The sequence below is a fragment of the Mixophyes fleayi genome, chromosome 9 (assembly GCF_038048845.1).
Source record: "Mixophyes fleayi isolate aMixFle1 chromosome 9, aMixFle1.hap1, whole genome shotgun sequence".
In the NCBI taxonomy this organism is placed as follows: Eukaryota; Metazoa; Chordata; class Amphibia; order Anura; family Limnodynastidae; genus Mixophyes; species Mixophyes fleayi.
In genome coordinates, this window is record NC_134410.1 from 19,757,555 (window position 1) to 19,781,638 (window position 24,084).

Consider the following 24,084-nt stretch of genomic DNA (forward strand, 5'->3'; position numbering starts at 1 on the left):
CTGTGGTTTAATGTATTAGGAACTAGTTGTTCTAGAACTGAATCACTGCAGCTGGAACAGAGAAGTGTGAGCGACAGACTGATGACCGTGGAAAATCCCCAGGACGACGACCAGGAGGAGCAAATTGGAGATTCTTAAGGGCTAATCTTGTTCTGCTCACACTTTGTGCTATGACCCTCACCAATAGGCTTCTTTACAGAGTTCAGTCCCAGGAATATTGGTACATGCGCATTGATACATTTGTCCACTGAGTAGCAGGGTCCTGTTGCTGTCTATGGTTTAATAATCTTGCTCGTTTTGTTTATGTAAATTAACTACTACCAATAAAATATACTGTATACACAAGTTTGCAGAAAAAAAACCTCTTAGAATAATGAGCCTGTTAACATAAACACAAGATGTAATATTAGTTATGCTACCGCTTAAAGTACTGTATATTTATCCGTAGAGCCATTAGAAAAGCATGCTGGGACCTGTATTCTCAGGGGGAACTTAGCCGTGCTTTTCAGTTTAAATGTACTGTACATTGTGGCGACAGAACACAGATCGTGTGTCATTAACGTTCCATGTAACAGCTTTGTAGTGTGGCCCTCGTCTAATCATGTTCATGTACAACTCTCTTCTCCTGGTAAGGGTCAATGTCCCTAATACTGTTGCCTCTAAACTCTGCCACAGTCAGCGTTTCCTCTTTTTCAAGTAAATAGAGCAGCAATGACATTAACCAAGCTAAACACCTCCAAGGGCATAAACCTTTAATCCTTTCCTATTGCACGATTCTTTACTTTCCACTTCAGGCAACGGATGGCAGACACTCAAGCTCGTACAACAAAGTAGTATATTTCTAGAAGGCAATTATATACATTTCTATAGAACAAGCCCATTCCAGGCTTGTCAATGGCAGCGTTTTTAATATTAAGCCAATCTACTGAAATCAACGGCAAGTCATGTCGCACTAGATTATCATTTCCAAGCTCGGGAATTGGCATGTCAGGGGAAAGAATTACGCGACATGCCCACACGGTGATATTTTTGGAACGGCAACGCTGGTTGCAGACAGATGTAAAGAAGAGGGTTGGTAGAGGACAAATGCCTTATTCTTCAATACAAAAAAAAAAAAAATACAAAATAATAACATAACAGAACCGTTAACATTTGCATCATGGAACAGGGGATTTTTGGTGAATGTTGAATAACTTTCTTTTTGTTACTCCTAGTTCTCCTTTTATTTCACAGCCAAGTTACACAAGTCTTCCGTCGTCAGAGACATGATAAACATTAAAGACAAATTAAACTTTGGAACAGAATGGATTTTTTTTTTCTTTTGTAAATGAGACCTGTCGTCATAGAATATGTAATATGACGTACAACGAAAAGACCTTCATTACCTAGCAACACTCCTCTTCCAAATGTTATTATTACCAGTTTTGTGCTGCTCCAGCTCACAAGTAGATATGTTAGCAACAAAAAGGTAAAACTATGTTTATTTTTAAATATGTAGCAAAAAATGAAGAGACAGTTTCATGGTGGAGATTTGATGGAATTTTACATTTTTTCTTTTTAAAATAACAGTGCATGGACATGCCCTAAGAGGGATCAAACCGCAGGATATATATTCACACACACAGTTTTTGTGGAAAATGGTTTAGCACACGAAGGAGAGCTACAACGTAGAAGTACATTGCGTGTGCAAATACACCCAGGGCATGAATTTTATTTATCCAAGGCAAGCAGCAACACAAGGGGGTATATTTACTAAACTGCGGGTTTGAAAAAGTGGAGATGTTGCCTATAGCAACCAGTCTACCTATTTTTGTACTACATTCTACAAAATAACAGCTAGAATCTGATTGGTTGCTATAGGCAACATCTCCACCTTTTTCAAACACGCAGTTTAGTAAATATACCCCAAGGAGTGAAGGAGACCCAATTTCTTTGTAACTGTCCTAAACAAGAAACCAGATGTACTAGTGTTTCACTGATACACGTTGAGACTGAGGCTGTTTCTAGAAGAGATGGATATTCATACGAACAATACGGATTATACTCAAAGTAAATAAAAGGCATCACTCAGGTATATACACAAATAAGCAAGGGGTCCTGAACGCAGGAGGAAAACGACAATTGTGTCACCAGTCACACTTCAGTGATGAACTTCTGCCAATGTTAAAATCCCAGTCTTTTGCCTGTAATGGTCTAAGAAGAAGTGAAAAGAATTGGGGGTCACAAGACACCCTGTGCAGTTGGCGTTTTACCCATGATCTTTTTGGAACACTCCAGCAGGGCGTTGTGTATGTCCTTTGCACAAGAGATCTGGGACTTGATCATGCTCAGGTACTGGGTGTAAGGCAGGCTCTCTGTCTGCACGGCATCTGGTTTGGTAGCTGTAGGTACAAGGGTGGGAGAGTGCTTGGCACTGTCGTAGCTCTGGGAGAGACACTCGTAGGCCAGGCGCTAGGGGAGGGGGATAAGTGATAGGTCAGCAAACAGCAAGTACCCTTCCCCTCTGCCAAACCCCTACGATCCCAAGCTAAACGCCGCCTACTCATTGCAAACCTCCAACTTCCTGAAGCTACAGCCCACTCACATTACTCCCCCGCAGCCTCCACACTAATTCCCTAACTGAAGGCAAAGAATCCCAAGTATGTTCCACATATCCGCCTCAGCCTGGTACATTATATTAACTTCAGCTGTACAAAGCTTTACTGGGAGCAAGGACGCATGGGGATTTATTTTTTATTTTATTTTTTTAAGTGTAGTAGCATCACAGGCTCCTAATATACACTCTTACATTCCTAGCATTCCCTGCTAGCACGGCTCCCAATGTGGCTGAATAATATACAGCCGTCGCAAAGAAACTGGATTCAGGAGAGTGTGAAAGCCTTGCGGAATAAAAATAAAATAAAGAGCTTGCAACTAGCAATGTGGATGTGTGTTTGTCTAAACGTCTAGTCTTTCCCTTCAATTGCGTGATCGTTCTTAAATACCATGCACTGACGCAACTCTGTGGGATCTATTACACTAACCTGTAAAATAGCCCTCTACCCAAATTGTCCGTCAACGCACTATTGCAACACCCCTCTTAATTGTTTATAATGTTTGGCACAATGAAATATCTGACAGACGTTACTCACCAAACAAAGTTCCAGTTGGTCACATAGGGCATAGAATTCCTCCAAGCTCTTATCAAACCTTTGAACTGGGAGATCAGCAATCTTCCTGTAGGAGGGAGAGAAGAGAAAGGAAGTGAGCGTTGTGTGTGGAGCACTCTCCCTGCAAGAGGGGGAACGCACAAGAAACAAGTTCTGACCCACGCAGCGCTCCTCCCGTATGAGGAAGGGAACGGGCAAGCCGTGGCCCACGCATCGCTCCTCCCGTATGAGGAAGGGAAGGGGCAAGCCGTGGCCCACGCAGCGCTCCTCCCGTATGAGGAAGGGAAGGGGCAAGCCGTGGCCCACGCAGCGCTCCTCCCGTATGAGGAAGGGAACGGGCAAGCCGTGGCCCACGCAGCGCTCCTCCCGTATGAGGAAGGGAACGGGCAAGCCGTGGCCCACGCAGCGCTCCTCCCGTATGAGGAAGGGAACAGACAAGATGCAAACAGTGATCCATGCAATAATATTTCAGTATTGGGAAGGGAATGGACAAGGTGTGAGATGTGTCCTATGCAGCAATCTTCCTGGAAGGAGGAAGGCAATGGACAAGCTGTGGCCCACACAGCTCTCTTCCCGTATGTAGGAGAGAAAGGACAAGCACACTCTGCAAAAAATATCTATTTGTGGGTTAGAGCTGCGGTGGAGCAGGGTGACACAGTCATTGCCTCACCATTCTGTGAAGTGCCACCCTGCACTGTATTTGTAGATTTGCATTTTCATTGTAGTGTGCGATGTGGTAGGACTAGGAACACTTAGGCGAACTTTTCACAGAACAGTTTTGCAAATGTTGCTGATCTATATACCCACAGAGCACCTCTGTATGAGGGGCAAGAGTACACAGAATGGAACGTATCAACATATACAAACTTACCGTCCAGAACCAATTTGTGGACTTCCCAAAATTGGAGTTATTCAAAACCCTTAATTTCTCAACATCTGCTGGCATAAAGGGAACTATACAACATATCTTACAGTAACACTGCTCAATTTCCGTTCACTACACAGAAGTGACAAGGAAGTAAAAGGGCAACACACAGCCTTCGTGTTAGTATTACAGATCAGCTGTGCCCAGGCATGGGACCCTATATCCTTCCCAGATTCCCTCCCTCTTGTCTGCGATATAATCATAGAGGGTTCAGGCAAGTCACACTTGTAGTCGCAGTATTAGCCAACACAAAGCAAACTCCTCAGACAGGCGCCTACCGTTATATTCATGACAACTAATACTGGAGTTACAAATGATTTAGCTACTACAGTAACTAACCCACACGGAGTCAAAGGTCTTTAAGATTATAACACAGATAACGGAAAACATGGAATTTTCTGCCAAGCCGGGTAGTAATACAGACGCTTATATAAAGGCCCCAGTTACTTGGAAAGATACTAAAAACATTTTCTGATGAAACCAAATGTCATATTGCACAAGCACCCAAGATACAAAGGTTACACTAGTTTGTGAAGACTGGTTATTAAGTCAGACCTACCAGATATCTATTCATCCAGGAAACACACACTAGTCAGCAACCGGTAATCAGACTATATAATGAGATATAGTGACATGACAGAATATGTGATGTGGCTCATCCAACAGCAAACTCTGGGTAACGTCAATCAAATGACAGGTCCCAAAAAAGCCTTGAAAATCAAAATAGGTGGGAAGAAGTGTGGGGGAAGCTTGGGCATGTTGTGGGTCTTAGGCAAAAGGAATTACTTAAGACTTCCTAGTAAAAGGACCATCAAGCTGTAAGGAGATGTTCAATTTAAAAAATAATAATAAAAAAAAAAAATATATGTTTTTATTTTCTCCGATATTGACCGAAAATGAGAGTTCACTTAACTAGAGTGGATGGGTAGAGCCTTTTTGGAAACAGATTTTTTTTTTTTATTTTACAGACGGGAAATAAAAACAGCGAGTTTAGGCACAATGGGGCAGAGAGACCCCATACCACACTCATCGAGTTCAATTCCCAACCATGGCCTTATCGGAGTTTGTATGTTCGACCCGTGTTTGCGTGGGTTTCCTCCGGGCGCTCCAGTTTCCTCCCACACTCGAAAAACAAACTAGTAGGTTAATTGGCTTTTAACAAATTGACCCTAGTTAGAGTGTGTGAGTGTGTGTGTGTGTGTGTGTGTGTGTGTGTGTGTGTATATATATATATATGTTAGGGAATTTAGACTGCAATTTTTATTGGGGCAGGGACTGAAGCGAGTGAGTTCTCTGTACAGCGCTGCGGAATTAGTGGCGCTGTATACATAGACGATTATTATGATTTATCAGGCAGTTCTATGCAAAACACAAATCACTACCTACATAATTAAGCCCCAGCAATCGATTACTGATATTTATTTTATGCCGATACAACCCTTTTAAATACAAGAGATTTAGTATAAAAGAGCCTTTATTAACATATGCAAGAGCACCCATAGCCTCACAGGGCTACTGGCATCTGCGATGTAGCCAAGTTGAAGCCATTGTATAGATAACCATTCCTGAGAAGAGGCGGACTGCATTGTTCTTCAGAGGCATTCCTGAGAGGAAGTCTGTTGTGCTTTTGAAACATATCTCCTACTACGATCAATGTTTATATGGAAACATCTCAGAACGGAAAAGATTTCACATAAAGCTGTGATTGTGAGAAAGATAGGCTTCCTTTGAACAGCAGACTTCTGGGAAATCAGCGATACCACTGAAGGATGGCGTCCGCTTTGCATTTAGCAAATATATATATATATATATATATATATATTATATATATATATATATATATATATATATACACACAATCATCATCAGTTATTTATATAGCGCCACTAATTCTGCAGCGCTGTACAGAGAACTCACTCACAATATAAGGAAAGGTCGAAGAACATTAAAAAGATTTTTGAATATGATCAGTATTTCATGATCAGTCGACCTTTTTGGGATTAAATTATATGGAAATAAAGTAATGTCAGCTTTAAAACTCAGAGCCGATGGGCATATTGTAAGGAACGTAGGACAGAGATCATCACGGCTTCTTCAGAAACAGTGACAAGTTGTGTGGGAAATAGACACATTATCAAAAAGTTTAACATAAGAATGAGCTGCTGAGTAAGCTCTAAACCCCTAACCAAACTATACAATTGTGTGTCATACTCACAGGCACAGACAGGTCCTGTGTTAAATAAATAATTTCTCAGCATTTATGCTGTTAAGTGCAAATTAAATATGCCAGTCTGCTTCTGGCTACAGTAAGTCGTCCGACTGCTCTGTACAAAACAAGGTGCGCTCCCACTTCCTTGTTATTGCCTTCATTAGTCTGTGACGCCATCTTGTGGACAGACCACAACATGCGCATCGAGAGGAAACTGTACGAGTTGTAATCAAACAAAAGTGAATAACCATTGCCTGTTCATAATGATGGCAACCATTGTGTGTGGGCTGCTTCAATGTACAATTTATGTAAAATAGTGCATCGTTATTATAATAGCTCATCCTTTTTGTGAGGTAAGAATGGTGTTTTTGATTGCAGTATTCCTGTTTTTTTTTATTAATTACCAATTAAGAAACTAAGACAAAAAAAATATAAGATATATATATCCCCATCTACAAAAAATGGAATATTTCTGAATACTGTTGACAAATGTCCCAGCAGCACTGAGGACCAACCGCATACCAAAAAACAAGGCTGTTTTAGGATCTACTGAGCTGCCATCTCTGTCCAGCTGTGGGTCCCACAGAGCTCAACTGTCATTGCTGCTTCATCATCTGTTCAGCTGCCCACTGAGCTCAGTTGTGATTGCTGTCACATCTCTGTTTAACCGCTGGACCCTCTGCACCCAACGGTCTGTATCCTGGACTTTGTCATGTCAGAGCTCCAGAAACTGCCTATTCCATTAACCCCAGCCAGGGGGCGGTAAAGTATCCTTCACCATTTCCATTGCCCTGCACCATTTGTTCTTTTCCACTGTCTTAATACCCTAGCTTATACACAATCATTCACATCTCTCCATCATGCACCTAACTCAACTTACACTCTCTATTTACTATCACCACACTTCTCTTCAAACTCCTCTTCTTCTCAATCATCCTATTATGATTTCACTACTTCTCACTAGTCTGCACACATGAACTGTTGTCTCCTGCACCCACCACACCCACCAGCTACATAAACACAAATCCTCCTCGCATATCTTTTCTCTCAGTCTGCTCCTTCTCATGGCTGCTGGTGATATTTCTCCTAACCCTGGACCCTGTACAATCCCCAATCTCTGCTCAAGTTCCTCCCCAAACCTTCCCTTCCACTCCGTACTTGTAATCCCACCAACAATATCCACATATCTCCACTACGCTCTCTTCCCTTCTCCTGTGCACTATGGAATGTCAGATCTGTTTGTAACAAACTTACATCCATCCATGATCTATTGATTTCTAAATCCCTCAACTTCCTGGGCATTACAGATACTTGGCTCACCTCCTCTGACACTACATCCCCTGCAGCTCTCTCCTATGGGGACTTTCCCTCAGCCATATCCCCAGACCTGGAAACAGCCAAGGTGGTGGAGTAGGCAGTGTGCTTTCTCTGAGCTGCAGACATAGACTCTGAACCCTCGCTCTCATTCTCTTCCTTTAAAATGCACACTATCAGTCTATTTTATCCTCTCCTCCAGTTCCCAATTCCATGACAACTTTGCAGCCTGACACACTTATTTCCTATCCTTTGACCTGCCTACACTCATACTAGGTGATTTTAACATTCCCATTGATAATCCCACTCTCTCTTCTGCCACTAAACTTCTATCACTTACATCCTCCTTTGGTTTCTCCCAATGGACCTCATCTCCCACCCACTGTGATGGGCACTCCCTTGACCTTGTCTTCTCCATCTCTAGTGTCACCAACTTAGCCTTCCCACTCTCTGACCACAACCTCCTTTCCTTCTGCCTCACCTTACCTCATATGCCCTTCCCCCAAATCCACACATACACATCACCCAAGTACCCTTAACCCAATCCATTTCTCATTTTCACTAAAACAGCTTTTGTCTCCTATGTCTGCATTCTTCTGCCCTAATCAGGCTGCCTCTTTCTACAACAAAACACTCACTTCAGCCCTAGACAATACAGCTCCAGCTACCACATGCAGTCTCTGACGATCCAAACACCATCCACGACACACAAAACAGACCCACAATCTGCAAAAGTGCACCCGTCACTGGAGGAAATCTCGTTTCTATCCCAATTTCCTCCACTATAAATTCATCCTTTCATCTTACAGCACTGCCCTTTCAATTGTCAAACAAACGTTCTTCTAATCTCTAATATCCACCCAGTCTTCTAACCCACGTCGCCTTTTTGCCACCTTCAACTCACTTCTCTGCCCAACTGCACCTCCTCCCCCTTCCTCCTTCACAGGCTATGATTCTGCCACCTACTTCAAATACAATTGACACCATTCAACAAGAAATTTCCACACTCCACCCACACTCCCCAATCCACCCTTAATTCATTCTCTCCAGTAACTGAAGACGAAGTCTCTGCACTCATCTCACCCTACAATCTGTCCACTCGACCCTATTCCCTCCCAACTTCTCTACTCCATCTCCTCCACTGCATGCCCAACTCTAGCTCACCTCTTCAACGAGTCTCTCTCCACTAACACATTTCCATCCTCCATTAAATGTGCGCTTATCTCACCAATTCTAATGAAACCATCTGTCGAACCAGCCTCTCTCTCCAACTACCGCCCTATTTCTCTCCTCCTTTTTGTCTCCAAACTACTTGAGCAATTAGTGTACAAACGCCTATCTTACTTTCTCTCCTCTCATTCCATTTTGGACTCTCTGCAATCAGGGTTCCATCCCCCAACATTCCAAGAAAACTGTTCTTACAAAAGTGATGATGTTACTGCAAAGTCTAAGGTTCATTTCTCCATACTCATTCTCCTGGACCTCTCTGCTGCTTTTGACACTGTTGATCACCCTCTTCTTTTACACCCCCTTATCTCCATTGGCCTTTGTAACACAGTTCTTTCCTGGCTCGCTTCTTACCTACTGAACTGCTCTTTTAGCGTTTCTACCTCTGGCACATCCTCCCCTCGACTGCCAGGGCTCTGTTCTTGGCCCTTTACTTTTTTCATTATACACCTCTTCTCTTAGGGCACTTATTAGCTCATTCGGCCTCCAGTACCACCTCTACATCGATGACACAAAAATCTATATCTCTTCCCCTGACATCACCCTTTCTGCACTATCTTGTGCAACCAACTGTCTTCCTGCTTTCTCCACATGTATGTCCCAGCACTACCTAAAGCTCCAAAACAGACATCTTCCCTCCTGCCAGAGTCACCACCTGCCCTCAAATCTCCCTCAATGTCAATAACTCCATAATTTCCTCAGTCTCCCAAGCCCTCTGCCTTTATTCCTCACATCCAGACTGTCTCCCAGTCCTGTTGACTCCACCTTAAAAAAAGATCACCATAATATGCCATCTTCTTAACCAACATGCTACCAAAACTCTTCTCAATTCTCTCATCTTGACCACTGCAACCTCCTGCTATCTGGCATTCCTGACACCCATACAGCCACACTTCAATACATCCTAAATGCTGCTGCAAAACTGATCTTCTGCACCACTTTACAAATCCCTACACTGGCTCCTTGTGTCCTCCAGAATCCAATTAACATTACTCACCCTTACCTACAAAGCCCTCAACACCACCACTCCTTCATACATTTCAAATCGCATATCAAAATACTCTCCCTCTCGCCCTCTTAGATCTACTTCTGACCTGTGCCTTGCCTCATCTCTGGTAACCACCTCTCACTCGTGTCTACAAGACTTCTCCCCACTTATGGAATTCCCTACCACACCCAATCAGGCCTTCCCACAGCCTTCAAATCTTTAGTTGCTCTCTGAGAACCCATCTCTCTTATTAAAGCTTACCTTATCCCTGGTATTAGTATTCACACTAATAGACCCTCACAACTGTCCCAATCTCCAGTATGAGCCACATTCGCTCCTCTTAACTCAGCTGTGTGTGTGTGTGTATATATATATATATATATATCTCTATCATTTATATTTTTATGATCGACCAAACCTATTTTGCACTTGTTTATTAACTGTGTTCAGGAACATGATTTTGATTTGAAGTATAGGATCTGTAGGACACCTTGTTTCGTAGTAAATATGGACAGCACGGTGGGTTAGTGGTTAGCACTTCTGCCTTACAGCACTGGGGTCACGAGTTCAATTCCCGACCATGCCCTTATCTGTGAGAAGTTTGTATGTTCTCCCCGTGTTAGCGTGGGTTTTCCCCCACACTCCAAAAACATACTGGTAGGTTAATTAGCTACTAATAAATTGACCCTAGTATGTGTCTGTTAGGGAATTTAGACTGTAAGCCCAATGGGGCAGGGACTGATGTGAGCGAGTTCTCTGTACAGCGCTGCGGAATTAGTGGCGCTATATAAATAAATGGTGATGATTAATGACTTGTTCGATCCATTAAATCTGTGTATTAGGTTTGTTGATTTGTGAACATATCCTTATGTAATTTGGCTAGTACATAAAGGCTTTGAAACCAGATGTTAAACACATGTCAGCGACAACATTGCCTGCAGCGTTCATGAGCACCGACGCCCAGAACTTAATACACTATGGTGCAAGGAGGATTTTAGAACACGTTTTGAACGCTCTATTAAAAGAGAGGACAAAAGTACAATATTTTGGGTGTACCGGCATCAAGGAGACACTTCCAGCTAACAGTATACATTATGTACTAGAGCTGTGTGTTGCATAGTTTATTCGCACATTAGAGCAGTTTGTCACCACTTCTTGAAATGTTGCAACCCTTATTTTTGCATAATGGCTCCATAAAATAATGACATTGTTACTTAGCTGGATAGTATATTTGGAGTACAGAACGCCTTTTTGCTGTAAGACAATGTAGAGCATCCCGAAACCTACCAGCCAGTGCCGGCAACTAATCTACTCTGTTGCTCTATAATATATACTGATCAACGGAGCTGCACTGTAATATCAAGTTTAATTGGCTGTGTAAAACAATACACAGCCACAACCTCTCATATCTGGCACAGTCTTCAGGCTCCTTTGTCCTCCATACAGTGACAGCAGCACGGTGGCCTAGTGGTTAGCACTTCTGCCTCACAGCACTGAGGTCATGAGTTCGATTCCCGACCATGGCCTTACCTGTGTGGAGTTTGTATGTTCTCTCCGTGTTTGCATGGGTTTCTTCCGGGTGCTCCGGTTTCCTCCCACACTCCAAAAACATATTAGTAGGTTAATTGACTGCTCTCAAAAAAAAAAAAAATGACCCTAGTCTCTGTCTCTGTTAGGGAATTTAGACTGTAAGCTCCTATGGGGCAGGGACTGATGCGAGTTCTCTGTACAGCGCTGCGGAATTAGTGGTGCTATATAAATAAATGATGATGATGATGATGATGATTACTATTTGGTCCATCACCCTGGTTCAGAGACCCAGCACAAACAGCTAGGTATTTAAATGATGCTGCCTACAGAAATCTAGGTTTTTCCCTACTGACAAAGGGACACAAAGATCAACCAGACTGTGTTTGAATAAGTTAAAACAACCTTTGGGTCCATATAATATTATTGACAAGGGTCATTGGCCTTTAAAGAGTCATTACCAATCCCTCGACGCTTATTAGCACATAGCCAGACAAATTCCTATTTAAGGTTTTAGAGGTTTGAATTTACGTGAACAAAGGCACAGTTGAATTCAAGTCCACTTAAAGGGCTGGACAGCCCTATGAAGTAAGAGTACTGGGGTCAAAAAAGTGATATACCAGTGGAGACTGATGCAACAAGAGGAGAATTTCTTGGTCATAACAGGGCATCATTAAAGCAGAAGGACACAACTTGTGGTTTGAGAAGTGGGGTCCTAGTGCCGGACCTTAAATCACCTGATGAATATGAATTACTTCCTATTGAAAATATTTCTTTTTAGGCCCAGAAGAGGCACTTGGGAGACCCATAACATCTTCAAAAAAAGTCGAGAAAACCTAAAATGATTTAAAAGAATTCTGTCACAATAATGACCAACAAACTATACAGCCTACAGGTTCAGGTACAAGTCTATAACCAATGCTGACATATTTGCCCAAGTACAAGGAATAAAGTGATGAGGGAATTTTTGCTCCAGACAAACTATATAATTCAGAGAAGAATCTACAGAAGTGGTGTTCAAAGATCACTGCCTACTACCACACGGATAATAAGGGGGTTATTCAATTAGATGCAAGTGGCCTCCCATGTTATTTTCCAATGTGGAATGTACTGACAGTAATTAACTTACAATACCTGATGTAATGACAGTGTCATAAAATATGGCTTAATTTGCTCATACCTCCCAGGGTGCAAAAAAGACCAAAATACACCCTAATTTTATACAAACTCAATTCCACAGGTATTCTAATTTAATTAGCCTTGGTATATTCCATACTCTGAATGGCTGCATTCATAATCTACAAGACTTTTCCTAGAAAGCTACATTTATTTTTATTTTTTTAACACTATAGCTTCCAGATGGCTCCGTTTAGAGGGAGAAGTGTCTTCTTTTTTTTAAATTCTGTTTTATTGGTAACATCAAGTACATAAGAGTACAAAAAAATAGAGAATTCAAATGAAGTCCAGCAAAAATATATATGGGGTAGACAGCACTTCAAAGTGTGTTATACAAAGTCAGAAGTGAACATTCCGTCAGATTATGAAATCAACTGTGTGCCGGTTTTGTACTACAATGATGTTATGATTTTAAACATGGGGGGGTTATAGTGTAGAGAGGAAAAGAAGACAAGTACATGGTCATGGGGGGGGGGGTGGGAGAAGAGGGATTAGATGAGGGGGAGACGGGAATAGGTTCACGCCAGGAAAATGTAGAAATGATCTAGATTGAAAGTTCGGACACAGGTTTGGTACCGGTTAGAATCAGCGCAGAGGTCGGTTATGATAGGAAGACCACGGGCACCAGATTTTACAGAAAGATACGGAGGAGCCCCTCAAGATACTGGTAATATGTTACATCGGGTAGGTGTGCCAAACCCGACCGCAGACCATGTGAAGAGTCAGAGGCGTGGGGTTCTTCCAGGAGGCCGCGATCCGGCAGGTCGCCGCGCTAACAATATGTCTGAAAACTTTATGAGTGTGAGATGGGAGGTCCGGGACAGGCCGGGGCAAAAGCACATGTTTGGGATCAGAAGGCAGGGAGACACCAAGGACTGTTGAAGCAAAAGGAAAGGATGGCAGCCCACAACGGGAGTAGATTGGGACAGTCCCACCATATATGCATAAACGTTCCAAGAGGGCCATAGTTTATCCAGCAAGCATCACTTGCTTGTGGGTATATGGCCTGGAGGGGACGCAGTACCACCTATGGAGTAATTTATTAGCATTTTCTTTAATTCGGATATTAATAGAACAGCGTGCAGTCCATTCGTAGATATCTTACCACTCTTCAGAGAAGTGGCATGCGCATATATATATATATATATATATATATATATCTATCTAACAGTAAGGCTAACAGAGTAGATTCAAGAAGGTCAATACTACATGACACTTATATACACAACACATCCATTTTGTGGTATCATAACACACTCAAATACTCACTGTCCATTATCAATATTGGTGTTTTGGGCCAGGTTCAAGGCTGCAATTTTCATGAGGTTCTGGAAAAGAAGAAAAGAAAAAAGGGAGGAGGTGATATTTAGATATTATAAAATATATAACAGGTTCAATGGACTTTTCAGTGTATACAGACAAAAAAGAGAAATCACACCGTATCAACTACCATAGAACTACTCAGTAGAAAACAATATTGATAGGATCAATACTTTGTCCCAAATTTTTAAAAACGGTTCTCAACAAGAGAGAACAATTTCAGACTCAACCATAATGATTATATTGTACAGTACTTTTAGATTTGTCATGCACGCAGTGAACCAGTAATGCCCAGTTTTAATTGAAAATATAATCCCAAAACACAGATTATAGGTTATTTTAAAGCCTGTAAACAGTGGACAGGTACCCTACACCGCAAACTTTGATTCAATAACGTGAGCTCGAGGTTCGACATTTAAAGGCAGGACAGCCATGACAAGCACAGCAGATAGGGGGGTACACAAGGAGAGGAGGGGTGAGAGAGAGGAGGGGACACAGGGAGGGGTGAGAGAGAGGGGGGACACAGGGTGGAGAGGGGGGGGGACACAGGGAGGGATCCCCCTCTCTCACCCCTCCCCTCCCTGTGTCCCCCCCTCTCTCACCCCTCCCTATGTCCCCTCCTCTCTCTCACCCCTGCCTGTGTCTCCCCCCCCCCTCTTTCTCACCCCTCTCCTCCCTGTGTCCCCCCTCTCTCACCCCTCCTCTCATCTCCTATATCCTCCAGTACCTGGAGACTCTCCTTCAATTGGGGGATGAGCATTCTGTATCTCTGCACTGGGTCGAAGTCCTGCTGTTGCTGGGGGAGTCCGAGCTGTTGCTGTCCTCCCCCTGGGCCAAGCTGAGGTCCTGGGGCACCGCTGCCCACAGGAGGCTGAGGGCCCACGGACTGGTTCATGGGCGCCGCCATGATCTGTTTACAGTTCCGTACAGGTGGGAAAAATCACGTGACCAGTCACAAAGCTGAGCAGACACCACGCGCCAGTATGTCAGTTAAAGATGTCTGGGGAAGCTGACATGGGCGGAGTTTATAGCCGTAATCCCGCATCTAGGACAATTTAGCCACTTTTATTTTTATATGTAATATGCCCTAGGGCGATGGCGGTCTCCGGGGCTACTTTCACATTATCGATTTCTTATAACACACGTATTCCTCCTAACCTCCAGCAAAGGCTTGAAACTACAACTCCCGTCATGCTCCGGGGCACGCCGCTTGGCTCGACACATCGAGCCCTGATCGTGACTCCGGAGGTCACATGACCTGGTGATGTCATAATGCTATTGGAACGTCTGGAGTGGAAGTAGAGGCAGTTAGTAGCGACCCGACATCCGGGACTATCATATGGTCCCTGCATCCGGGACATGGCGCCCACTATCCAGACACAGGCTCAGCGGGAGGAGGGACATCGGTGAGTGCTGGGGCTATACCATGTGTCCATCATGCATGTGTCGTGTGTTCTACTAGTGCAGCCAAGTCCCATGTGCAGATGTATGTGCAGATGTGCCATGAATATCACTATGTCTCGCTCAGTGTCCCATCTCTGCTTGGGTATATACCTACATCAGTGCACGCACCCTAGTGTGTGTTTATATATATATATATATATATATATATATATATATATATATATATATATATACACACACACACACACACACTGCAGAAATACACTTAATAAAATTAGTGCTATATGTATATGGTAAATCTAACTCAGTCCATATATGCATAACTGTATAGAACAGATCACTCAATATTCCATCGGGTAGATTAACTAAAATTCATGAAATGGATACATTTTTGCACATAGCAACCAATCAGATTATAGATATCATTTGTTTAGTACATGTTAGAGAATATCTAGAATCTTGTTGCTATCAGTAACATCTCCACTTTTACTTTTTTTGTTTGTTTTTTAGAAGTATTAGTAAATCTACTCCTGATGTGCTCCCTTTAATTCCTGGCATTTATGTAGTACTGTATTTTCCAGTGTTATTTTGCACAGCAAAAGTACTTTCTAACTGCTGTTGCCCGAGTGACTTAATACACAGTTACTTTTAGGGGTTCTAGCATGTGGCATATAAGGTACCTCTGGGTGGAGAGATGGCATCAATTGGCGCAAGTGGACCAAATCTAAACCTGATATTCTAACACATATGTACAGGTCTCTGGTGACCACTTGTATACAGCTATTGATATGGGCAATTCCCCAGTAACAGACTATCATTTTGGAGAATAAATCTTTGGATGTTAATTTCAGTAACTTTTTGGGCATTTTTTTGCAAACCGAAAAGAAAAACATAAACCAAGATGTCACCTAAGGTTGGACTATGGTGACCAATAAGTTTTAACTATTTGTTGAAATTATTCAATATCATTGTTTTTGTGGTCAAGGTCGAACATGTATTAGACAATGATATTAAAGCAAAATAAATTCCTATATTTCTGTGAATTGAGTGGCACTTTCAAAAATAAGCTTAGTTTCACGGCATGTATTAGATTTGAAAATAGTGAAAATGTGTGGTTTTGGTCAAATATTTATTGCACCCTTTCAGGAAGTAGTGAAAAGTGGTCAAAGACTAACATGGGAATTGTTGTGAACTAACATTCTGAAAAAATCAGAAAAAAAATTAAACTGCATCTACCATTTTTTTCTAGTTTAAATTCTTTTATTGCAACCATATAGTTTTCACAGTGTTATAGCAAGAAAATAAAAAAAAACAATATTACATTTATGCATTATCAATATTAAGCATATGAAATGCTTAGTTAATACATAGTCAATACGAAAACTCAGGTAACTTGAGCACTTGGTTAACATAAATATTCATTAACAAACTGATTTCCTGGGCCCTTCAAATTCATGTTAGCGTGGACTTGATTTTGTCATGCATCATCAGCTTCAAGGTACCCCATCCCCCATGACATCAACTGCTCATACCATGTGAAGTGGCAGAGAAATGCCATTCAACAGGGATATCGTGGGAAATGATCGTATTTACAGACTACTGATAGTATATCAAGTATTTTTAAATACTATCACTATATTAGTATTTAAATAGCTTGATCTTTTGCCCAGCACAAAGAAAGTCTAATAATCATAATCTTTGGAAGCCCAAGGTTTGTTGAGCGTTTCCTCAGGTCCTCTATGATAAGGATGTTATATATACATATGTGGCCTACTTATCATGAGATAGGTTATCAGATACAACCACACACGATTCCTCTTCAGCATTAATTAAAATCTCATCCCTACTTTGCCTTTGCAGTTACCACTTGTCTCCGGTGCACGGTCCTTAACGTCACTCTTCAGGCACATCAGATACTCCGTTAACTTCCGTTGTGAGAAGTTGGGGTAGAATGATTTAAGAGTGTGTTACACAAATTCTATATTGTCATGGAAACTGCACAAACAGAGGTTTGATGGGATTTCTGACTGGGTCAATTATACCAATTACTGTGACATTGACACACAGTATTTAAAATAAAAATATATAGCTTCACAACCTATTACTTGGCTCTTTCCATTACACAAATCATGTTTGATGTTAAGTCCAGCTTACATGTACTCTGTGCCGTAACTTAAATAGGGGTCTACGGGAATTGGAAACCGATATTGTCTATGAACATTGAAATGCCAATGTTAGTCCGTGATCATCAATTTTAATAACTTTGCATTCTTAGTTTTTGCCTATCTTTACAAATTTATATAGGTCTGTAACAGTAGTAAGAAAATACAACGTTTCCAATCTTTGTCTGTCAGACAAGTTTTATAAATTTGTAAAAATGCTTTAGTTGGTCACGGACTAACTTAAAATATCATATTGAATTATAAAACAAAATGTATACACATCCATGTGCCCCTTATGCATTAAAACAACATGGCATGATTCTTCAATGTTGGAATCCAGTGTTTCCAGTCCGTTACAGTTAATTAGATATAAGATGTGTTGTACCACACTTACACAGCTCAAAATCAGGGTGGAGTTAAAATAGATATAATATTTTACATTTATCACATAGGCCAGATAGAAACTAGTTTTAAGAAACTAGACAAAATTCCCTTTCCATAAATGTATGATACTCATATGTTATCTTCATGACTGATGATAGAAATGTTGTCCCTTATATTGTGGGATTGCTTCATGTGTAAATCCTTTCTCATCTCTTATCAATATTACTGGGTTCTGTAATATTACTAATAATGGGCATTTTATATATGTGTACAGTAGATGCTTTCCTACATCTCCATATTGGGGTAAATTCCCCATCTGTTTCTAGATGTCCTATATAGTTTGAGAATAAATCTTTGCACGTTGGTAGGGCTGATCTCTCCCCTTTCTGTGTTTCAGGTCCAATTCCCATCGGACAGTTCCAGAACGGTGAGCCATTTGTGAGGACTAGGCGGTGATTGTGTAATTCCTTTCCTTTTTTTGTTCTGTTTTTTTTTTACTGTCCTGTTATATTTCTCTAGGTCTGGAGTTGTATGTCGAGTGAAATATTGCAATAGTCTCCCAGATATCCCGTTCGATCCCAAGTTCATTACCTATCCCTTCGACCAAAACAGGTTCGTGTGGGTGACCAAACTGTCCCAATTCAGGTAAAGGTTGCCCCATATTTCTTAACTAGGTCTTATGTCGTCTAACAGATTTGTGCAGTACAAAGCCACTTCTCTTGAAAAACAACACAAACATGACCTTCTAACTGAGCCGGACCTGGGGGTCACCATTGACTTGATCAACCCCGACACCTATCGTATCGACACAAATGGTGAGAGAGACCACATAACAGTTGATAACAGTGAGATAAACGAGCGTGTTCATTCTGCTGTACTTAATACCGTCCTTTAATTGTAGTTCTCCTGGACATAGCGGATGAGAAACTTCTTGAAGAGGAAATCCAAGCTCCCAGCAGCTCCAAGAGGTATTTCCTTCAGTCTCCCGTCTATAATCTCCATCCTATATCTATTTACGCCTGATATTCAGGGTATCGTTAGTGCCCTCTTGTGCATCCTCCCTGAAGAACCGGCCTATTGTACTTTATACTGATGGCCTCTTGACCTTCTGCTGTTCCTGCAGATCTCAGCAACATGCTAGAGTGGTTCCTTGGATGAGAAAGACTGAGTACATCTCCACAGAGTTCAACAGATATGGCGTCTCCAATGAGAAACCTGAAGTCAAGTAAGTTAGATGGTTTTATGTTGTCCTGTGTATCAGACTTCCTGTCTGTAAACCTGTTGATGGACTTCTAAAAAGGAAGCATGGAGGTGTTGCCCGTAGCAGCCAATCATATTCTATCTATCGTGTTCTAGACTGTACTAGGTAAATGATGGCTAGAATCTGATTGGTTACTATGGGCAACACCTCTACTTTTCCTTTTTAGAATGTTTTGATAAATCTACCCCTAAGTGTTCATTCTTGATCTATATTTGACACTTTAATTCTTACAGTATATTTTGCTCTTTGATAAACTGGTGTATGTTTATTTGGAACTCATTAGGCAGCATGACGGGGGTTTAATATATTTGTGTGTATGTATATATGTATGTATATATATAATATAATATTTTTTGACGCTTGCTACTTCATGCACCACAATCTTTGTAGACTACACCTCTTTTGTTCCAGTCTTCTCACTCACTATTGTGACATTTTTATGTGGATTAAATCCTCTTAATAGTCCCAAAATGTAAATTGTCCATGTATGGTGTATATTGAGGGAGGATCTCTTTTTAGAAAATTCTGTTTTATTGGATCTTTTTATTTTATAAGATGTTACTAAAGATGCATCTTGTCATCAGTTGTTTCTTGCATTTTAGAAATAGTAAGTTCCATTTTTTTTGTAATTTTTTTTTTTTTATTATTTTTTTAAAATTTAAAAAAGCAAAACTATAACATAGTATTACCCTATACTAAAAAGTGGGAGGATAGAAACCAGTTTCCAATCTAGTTGGATGTTGGTGAAAACATCAAAACCGTGAATGTACCTATTACGCAACTTGCAGTTGTATGTTTTTGGGAGTCTGGTAACGGTTGTTGGTTAAATGCTCCCAGAAGCCAATGACTATGTTGCCACGGTTATCTGCTGACTGTCATACGGTGCTACAGAAGGAGGGAAAGCACAACAAACCTAATTAATGCTATATCCGTGTTCAATGTTGGGCTATGCTTTTTTGGTCCTGTTTAAATATTGTATTGTTTGTGTGACCACAGGATCGGAGTGTCTGTCAAGCAGCAATTCACAGAGGAAGATATCTACAAGGACAGAGACAGCCAAATTGCTGCTATTGAGAAGACGTTTGAAGATGCTCAGAAACCAGTGAGTGAAATGCGTTAGGGGTCTCGCAATTCTGATTATATTCAATGCCTCTATTAACACCTAATTTCCTCTTTTTAGATTACTCAGCATTACAGCAAGCCACGCGTTACCCCAGTGGAAGTCATGCCAGCCTTCCCCGACTTTAAGGTATAGATTTTAGTTTTTCGGTTGTTCTCCTCATGCTTGTTCCTGAAAGTAGAATGCATAGTCGCTTACATGTCGTCTATGGATCTGTTGTCTCTTCACTGTGACTTATGTTTATTTTCCTCTCTTGCTCCCGTTTCCAGATGTGGATCAATCCTTGCGCTCAGGTCATCTTTGACTCAGATCCTGCTCCCAAGGAGGCCTCGGGTACTGCAGCTTTAGATATGATGTCGCAAGCTATGATCAGGTGAGGTCTCCTTCCAGACCTTTGTGTATCACGCGGGGTCCTGGGCCGAGAACAAAGTACTAGGCTAACTAGTTACAAGAGACTAAACAAACGGCTGTTTTGTGTTTTGCCAGGGGTATGATGGACGAGGAAGGAAACCAGTTTGTCGCATACTTTCTGCCTGGTGAAGACACCATGCGGAAACGTAAAAGGGATCAAGACGAGGGTCTGGATTACATGGCAGAGGACATGTGAGTGAAGAGCCAGTCTGATATCCTTGGCAATTTCTTTATATTAGTTGGACACCTCTACTGTCTACTCTTCTCCTTGTTAGGCGTAAAGTCTTTCTCTGCCTGTCCTCATGCAGCCCCTTACCTCCTCTGCCTCCCATGCACTGGTAAACGTCTACATTTATTTTACAGATATGACTACAAGATCGCCAGAGAGTACAACTGGAACGTTAAAAACAAGGCCAGCAAAGGTTACGAAGAGAATTACTTCTTCATCTTCCGAGAGGGCGACGGAGTTTACTACAATGAGCTGGAGACCAGGTTAAGCTCCATGTCATGTCTTTGTCCGTTTGATTGTTGTAAAGTTAAATACGAATATGTTTGTGAGCGTCTCGGTTTTGTTGGTTATATGTTGTGGTCCAGGAGTATAAAGAGACTGAGATTGTGGTTTAATCTGGATTCTTCTCTCGTCTGTGCAGAGTCCGTCTCAGTAAGAGGAGGGCGAAGGCCGGTGTGCAGTCTGGAACCAATGCTTTTCTGGTGGTGAAACACAGAGACATGAATGAGAAGGAGCTGGAGGCTCAGGTACGGACATGTAGGAAGAGGAACTGTGAGACGTAAACGGGGGGATTTAAATAGTAGATGCTGGAGACTAAGGTAGTGTTGGGGAGATCGCTGTGGAGATCTTTTTATAGACCAGTGAAGAGGTCCAAGACATGAATTGTGTTGAGATATGAAAAATTAATTTTTGTTTTAGTTAGTAAGTTCCATATAAGATGTTCAATGTATAGGACCAGGACATAATGTGTCAAGTGTTTGGCGTAGTCCAGTTTCTGACGGTCTCCTATACACTTGCAGGAAGCACGTAGGGCCCAACTTGAGAACCACGAGCCTGAGGAGGAAGAGGAGGAGATGGAGGTGGATCGTGACACTCAGGGATCAGGTACCTGATAATTCTGTAATCCTGGCACTGGCATTAAGGCTGCCTCCCTGCAACTTTTTCACTAAGCCTGCAGATCATCTACGCAGATTTCTTTCTCTTTCTTTTGCCTCTTTCTTTCTCTTTCTTTTGGCCTCTTTCTTTCTCTTTCTTTTGGCCTCTTTCTTTCTCTTTCTTTTGGCCTCTTTCTTTCTCTTTCTTTTGGCCTCTTTCTTTCTCTTTCTTTTGGCCTCTTTCTTTCTCTTTCTTTTGGCCTCTTTCTTTTTTCTTTTTTTCTTTCTCTTTCTTTTGGCCTCTTTCTTTCTCTTTCTTTTGGCCTCTTTCTTTTCTCTTTCTTTCTCTTTTCTTTCTTTTCTCTTTCTTTTCTCTTTCTTTTCTCTTTCTTTTTTCTTTCTTTTTTCTTTCTTTTTTCTTTCTTTTCTCTTTCTTTTTTCTTTCTTTTTTCTTTCTTTTTTCTTTCTTTTCTCTTTCTTTCTTCTTTCTTTCTTTTCTCTTTTTTTCTTTCTTTTTTCTTTCTTTTGGCCTCTTTCTTTTCTCTTTCTTTTGGCCTCTTTCTTTTCTCTTTCTTTTGGCCTCTTTCTTTTGGCCTCTTTCTTTTGGCCTCTTTCTTTTGGCCTCTTGCCTATTTCATGCCCTTGAATATGACACAGTTGAACCCTTCAAAATAGATACTGTTATAGCCACAAAGATGTTTTGTGTTTGTATCCAATGGCATAAAAATAAACCATGCCTAGATGATATATAAAATAACACTGAAGGAAACCAGAGATAAAAGAACAATGTATTTAGTAATTGCTGCCAGAAGAGCATATGGACCCATAGTCCTTTTTAAATTAAAAACCAACTGGTCCCCTTCATCCAAGTAGTACTGACGTCTATCTGACACTAAACACATACAGTGCAATCAAGGTAACCGTTTCCATCACATACTGCAGATTGCACTTGGCCTTCTGTGAAATGTCCCTGGTTCTGACTTTTAACATTAACCTTTGCTCAGATGCTGACGATGGGGAGAAGGGCAGCGAAAGTGAGAAGGAAGGGAGTGGCGGTGAGCCTTCCGGCAGTGAGAGTGAGCGGGAGGATGGGCAGGAGGAGAAAGATGAAGACGAGAAGGAAAGCAGCGAGGATGACAGGGCGGCCAGAGACAAGGAGGAGATCTTTGGCAGCGATGATGATGAGGACGACAGTGATGACGAGGGGCAGAACGAGAGTGGCGGTGAAGCAGAGGACAGCGGCAGTGAGGAGGAGGAGGAGGGAGAGAAAAGCCGGGGGCGCAGGAGCCGCAGCGCCAGCAGTAGTCCTTTCGGGAGCGAACGTTCCCAGCAGGAAAACGATGAGCAGAGTGGCAGTGAGCAAGGCTCTGGATCTAGCGATGGTAGTGACAGCGACTGAATTCCCTCACTCATCTCCTACAGCGTTTTGTACATACTTGTTGTATTATACTTTTGGATGAATAAAACTGTTTCCTTTAGTTCATTTTTTTTTTTCTTTACTGCTTTTACTGTAGAGAACTCTTCTCAAAGCTGGTAATAAAACTGTCTCTACCGCAGAGGTAACAACTAGGTTCTTCCCTCAACACTTAGCTTAGATTGTGCTAGAATACACAAGTGACACAAATATATAACCATCTCTTGTAAATATTTGTATAAATGATGAGTTCTGACATCTTTGCCTCACTGTTCATTAGGAAAACATCTGTATTATAGGGACTAACTCGCCCTGCTGTAAATTATAGCTTGCCCTAGAGATCTGTGTATATGATCTCCACATGTAGCCATGTGATTATTTATGGTCAGGGAATGCCTCTGTGACTTATATGAAATAATGCATCTTTACATTAGAGATATTATAACACTGGGTGTTACCCCCTTCCTCCTCGTTCTGATTTTATGGATTACCATTAATGACAGGAGGGTGGTGTGAAATGCTGAGAGGTGACAACTAGAGTAATCCATTGAGAATTTATTGTTAGTGTCATATATATATATATATATATATATGACACTGACACTGATAACCATGTGTGCACGGAGGATTGCCTGCACTGTTCCATATTGCTTCTCTCTCTTACCCCTCACTATTGCTATTATGATAAATCACTGTGATTGAGCTGATCATGTTGGAGAACCCATATGCTAGAGCGGCCCCTCAGAGGCTCCTAGTTCTCGTGTACTGAAATTGAAAACAAAGTTGCTGAACCCATGAAAGTCAAACCATATAGAGTAAATGGATATAGGATCATATTTACGTTCCTTTCTGAACCTACCACCCCCGATATCATTTGGGTCATGCCCCAAGCTTCCTGGTAACTTTTTTCTTTGCCCGCACTGGAACATAGAAGCCAACACGAATTACCCATCTCGAAGAGCTTTTTGTTTGGGAGCATCTAGTGCCGA

At 41.6% G+C, this 24,084-nt stretch overlaps 2 protein-coding genes across 2 annotated transcripts; one reads left to right on the forward strand and one right to left on the reverse strand.

The window, feature by feature from the left end:
- Window positions 1–1,464: 1,464 nt before the first annotated feature.
- On the reverse strand, window positions 1,465–15,058 carry MED29 (mediator complex subunit 29). Its single transcript, XM_075186788.1, has 4 exons — window positions 14,563–15,058; window positions 13,785–13,843; window positions 3,132–3,216; window positions 1,465–2,451 (listed from the first exon to the last, which is right to left on the reverse strand). The coding sequence occupies exons 1-4, from the start codon at window positions 14,740–14,742 to the stop codon at window positions 2,221–2,223; spliced, it is 555 nt and encodes a 184-aa protein (XP_075042889.1). The 5' UTR covers window positions 14,743–15,058; the 3' UTR covers window positions 1,465–2,220.
- Window positions 15,059–15,090: 32 nt separating this feature from the next.
- Window positions 15,091–23,159, forward strand: PAF1 (PAF1 component of Paf1/RNA polymerase II complex). Its single transcript, XM_075186787.1, has 14 exons — window positions 15,091–15,241; window positions 18,183–18,212; window positions 18,305–18,397; window positions 18,479–18,600; window positions 18,687–18,753; window positions 18,909–19,010; window positions 20,043–20,148; window positions 20,227–20,295; window positions 20,436–20,539; window positions 20,653–20,769; window positions 20,941–21,069; window positions 21,228–21,333; window positions 21,607–21,691; window positions 22,686–23,159. Exons 1-14 carry the CDS (start codon window positions 15,195–15,197, stop codon window positions 23,078–23,080), a joined length of 1,572 nt encoding a protein of 523 aa, XP_075042888.1. The 5' UTR covers window positions 15,091–15,194; the 3' UTR covers window positions 23,081–23,159.
- Window positions 23,160–24,084: the final 925 nt, after the last annotated feature.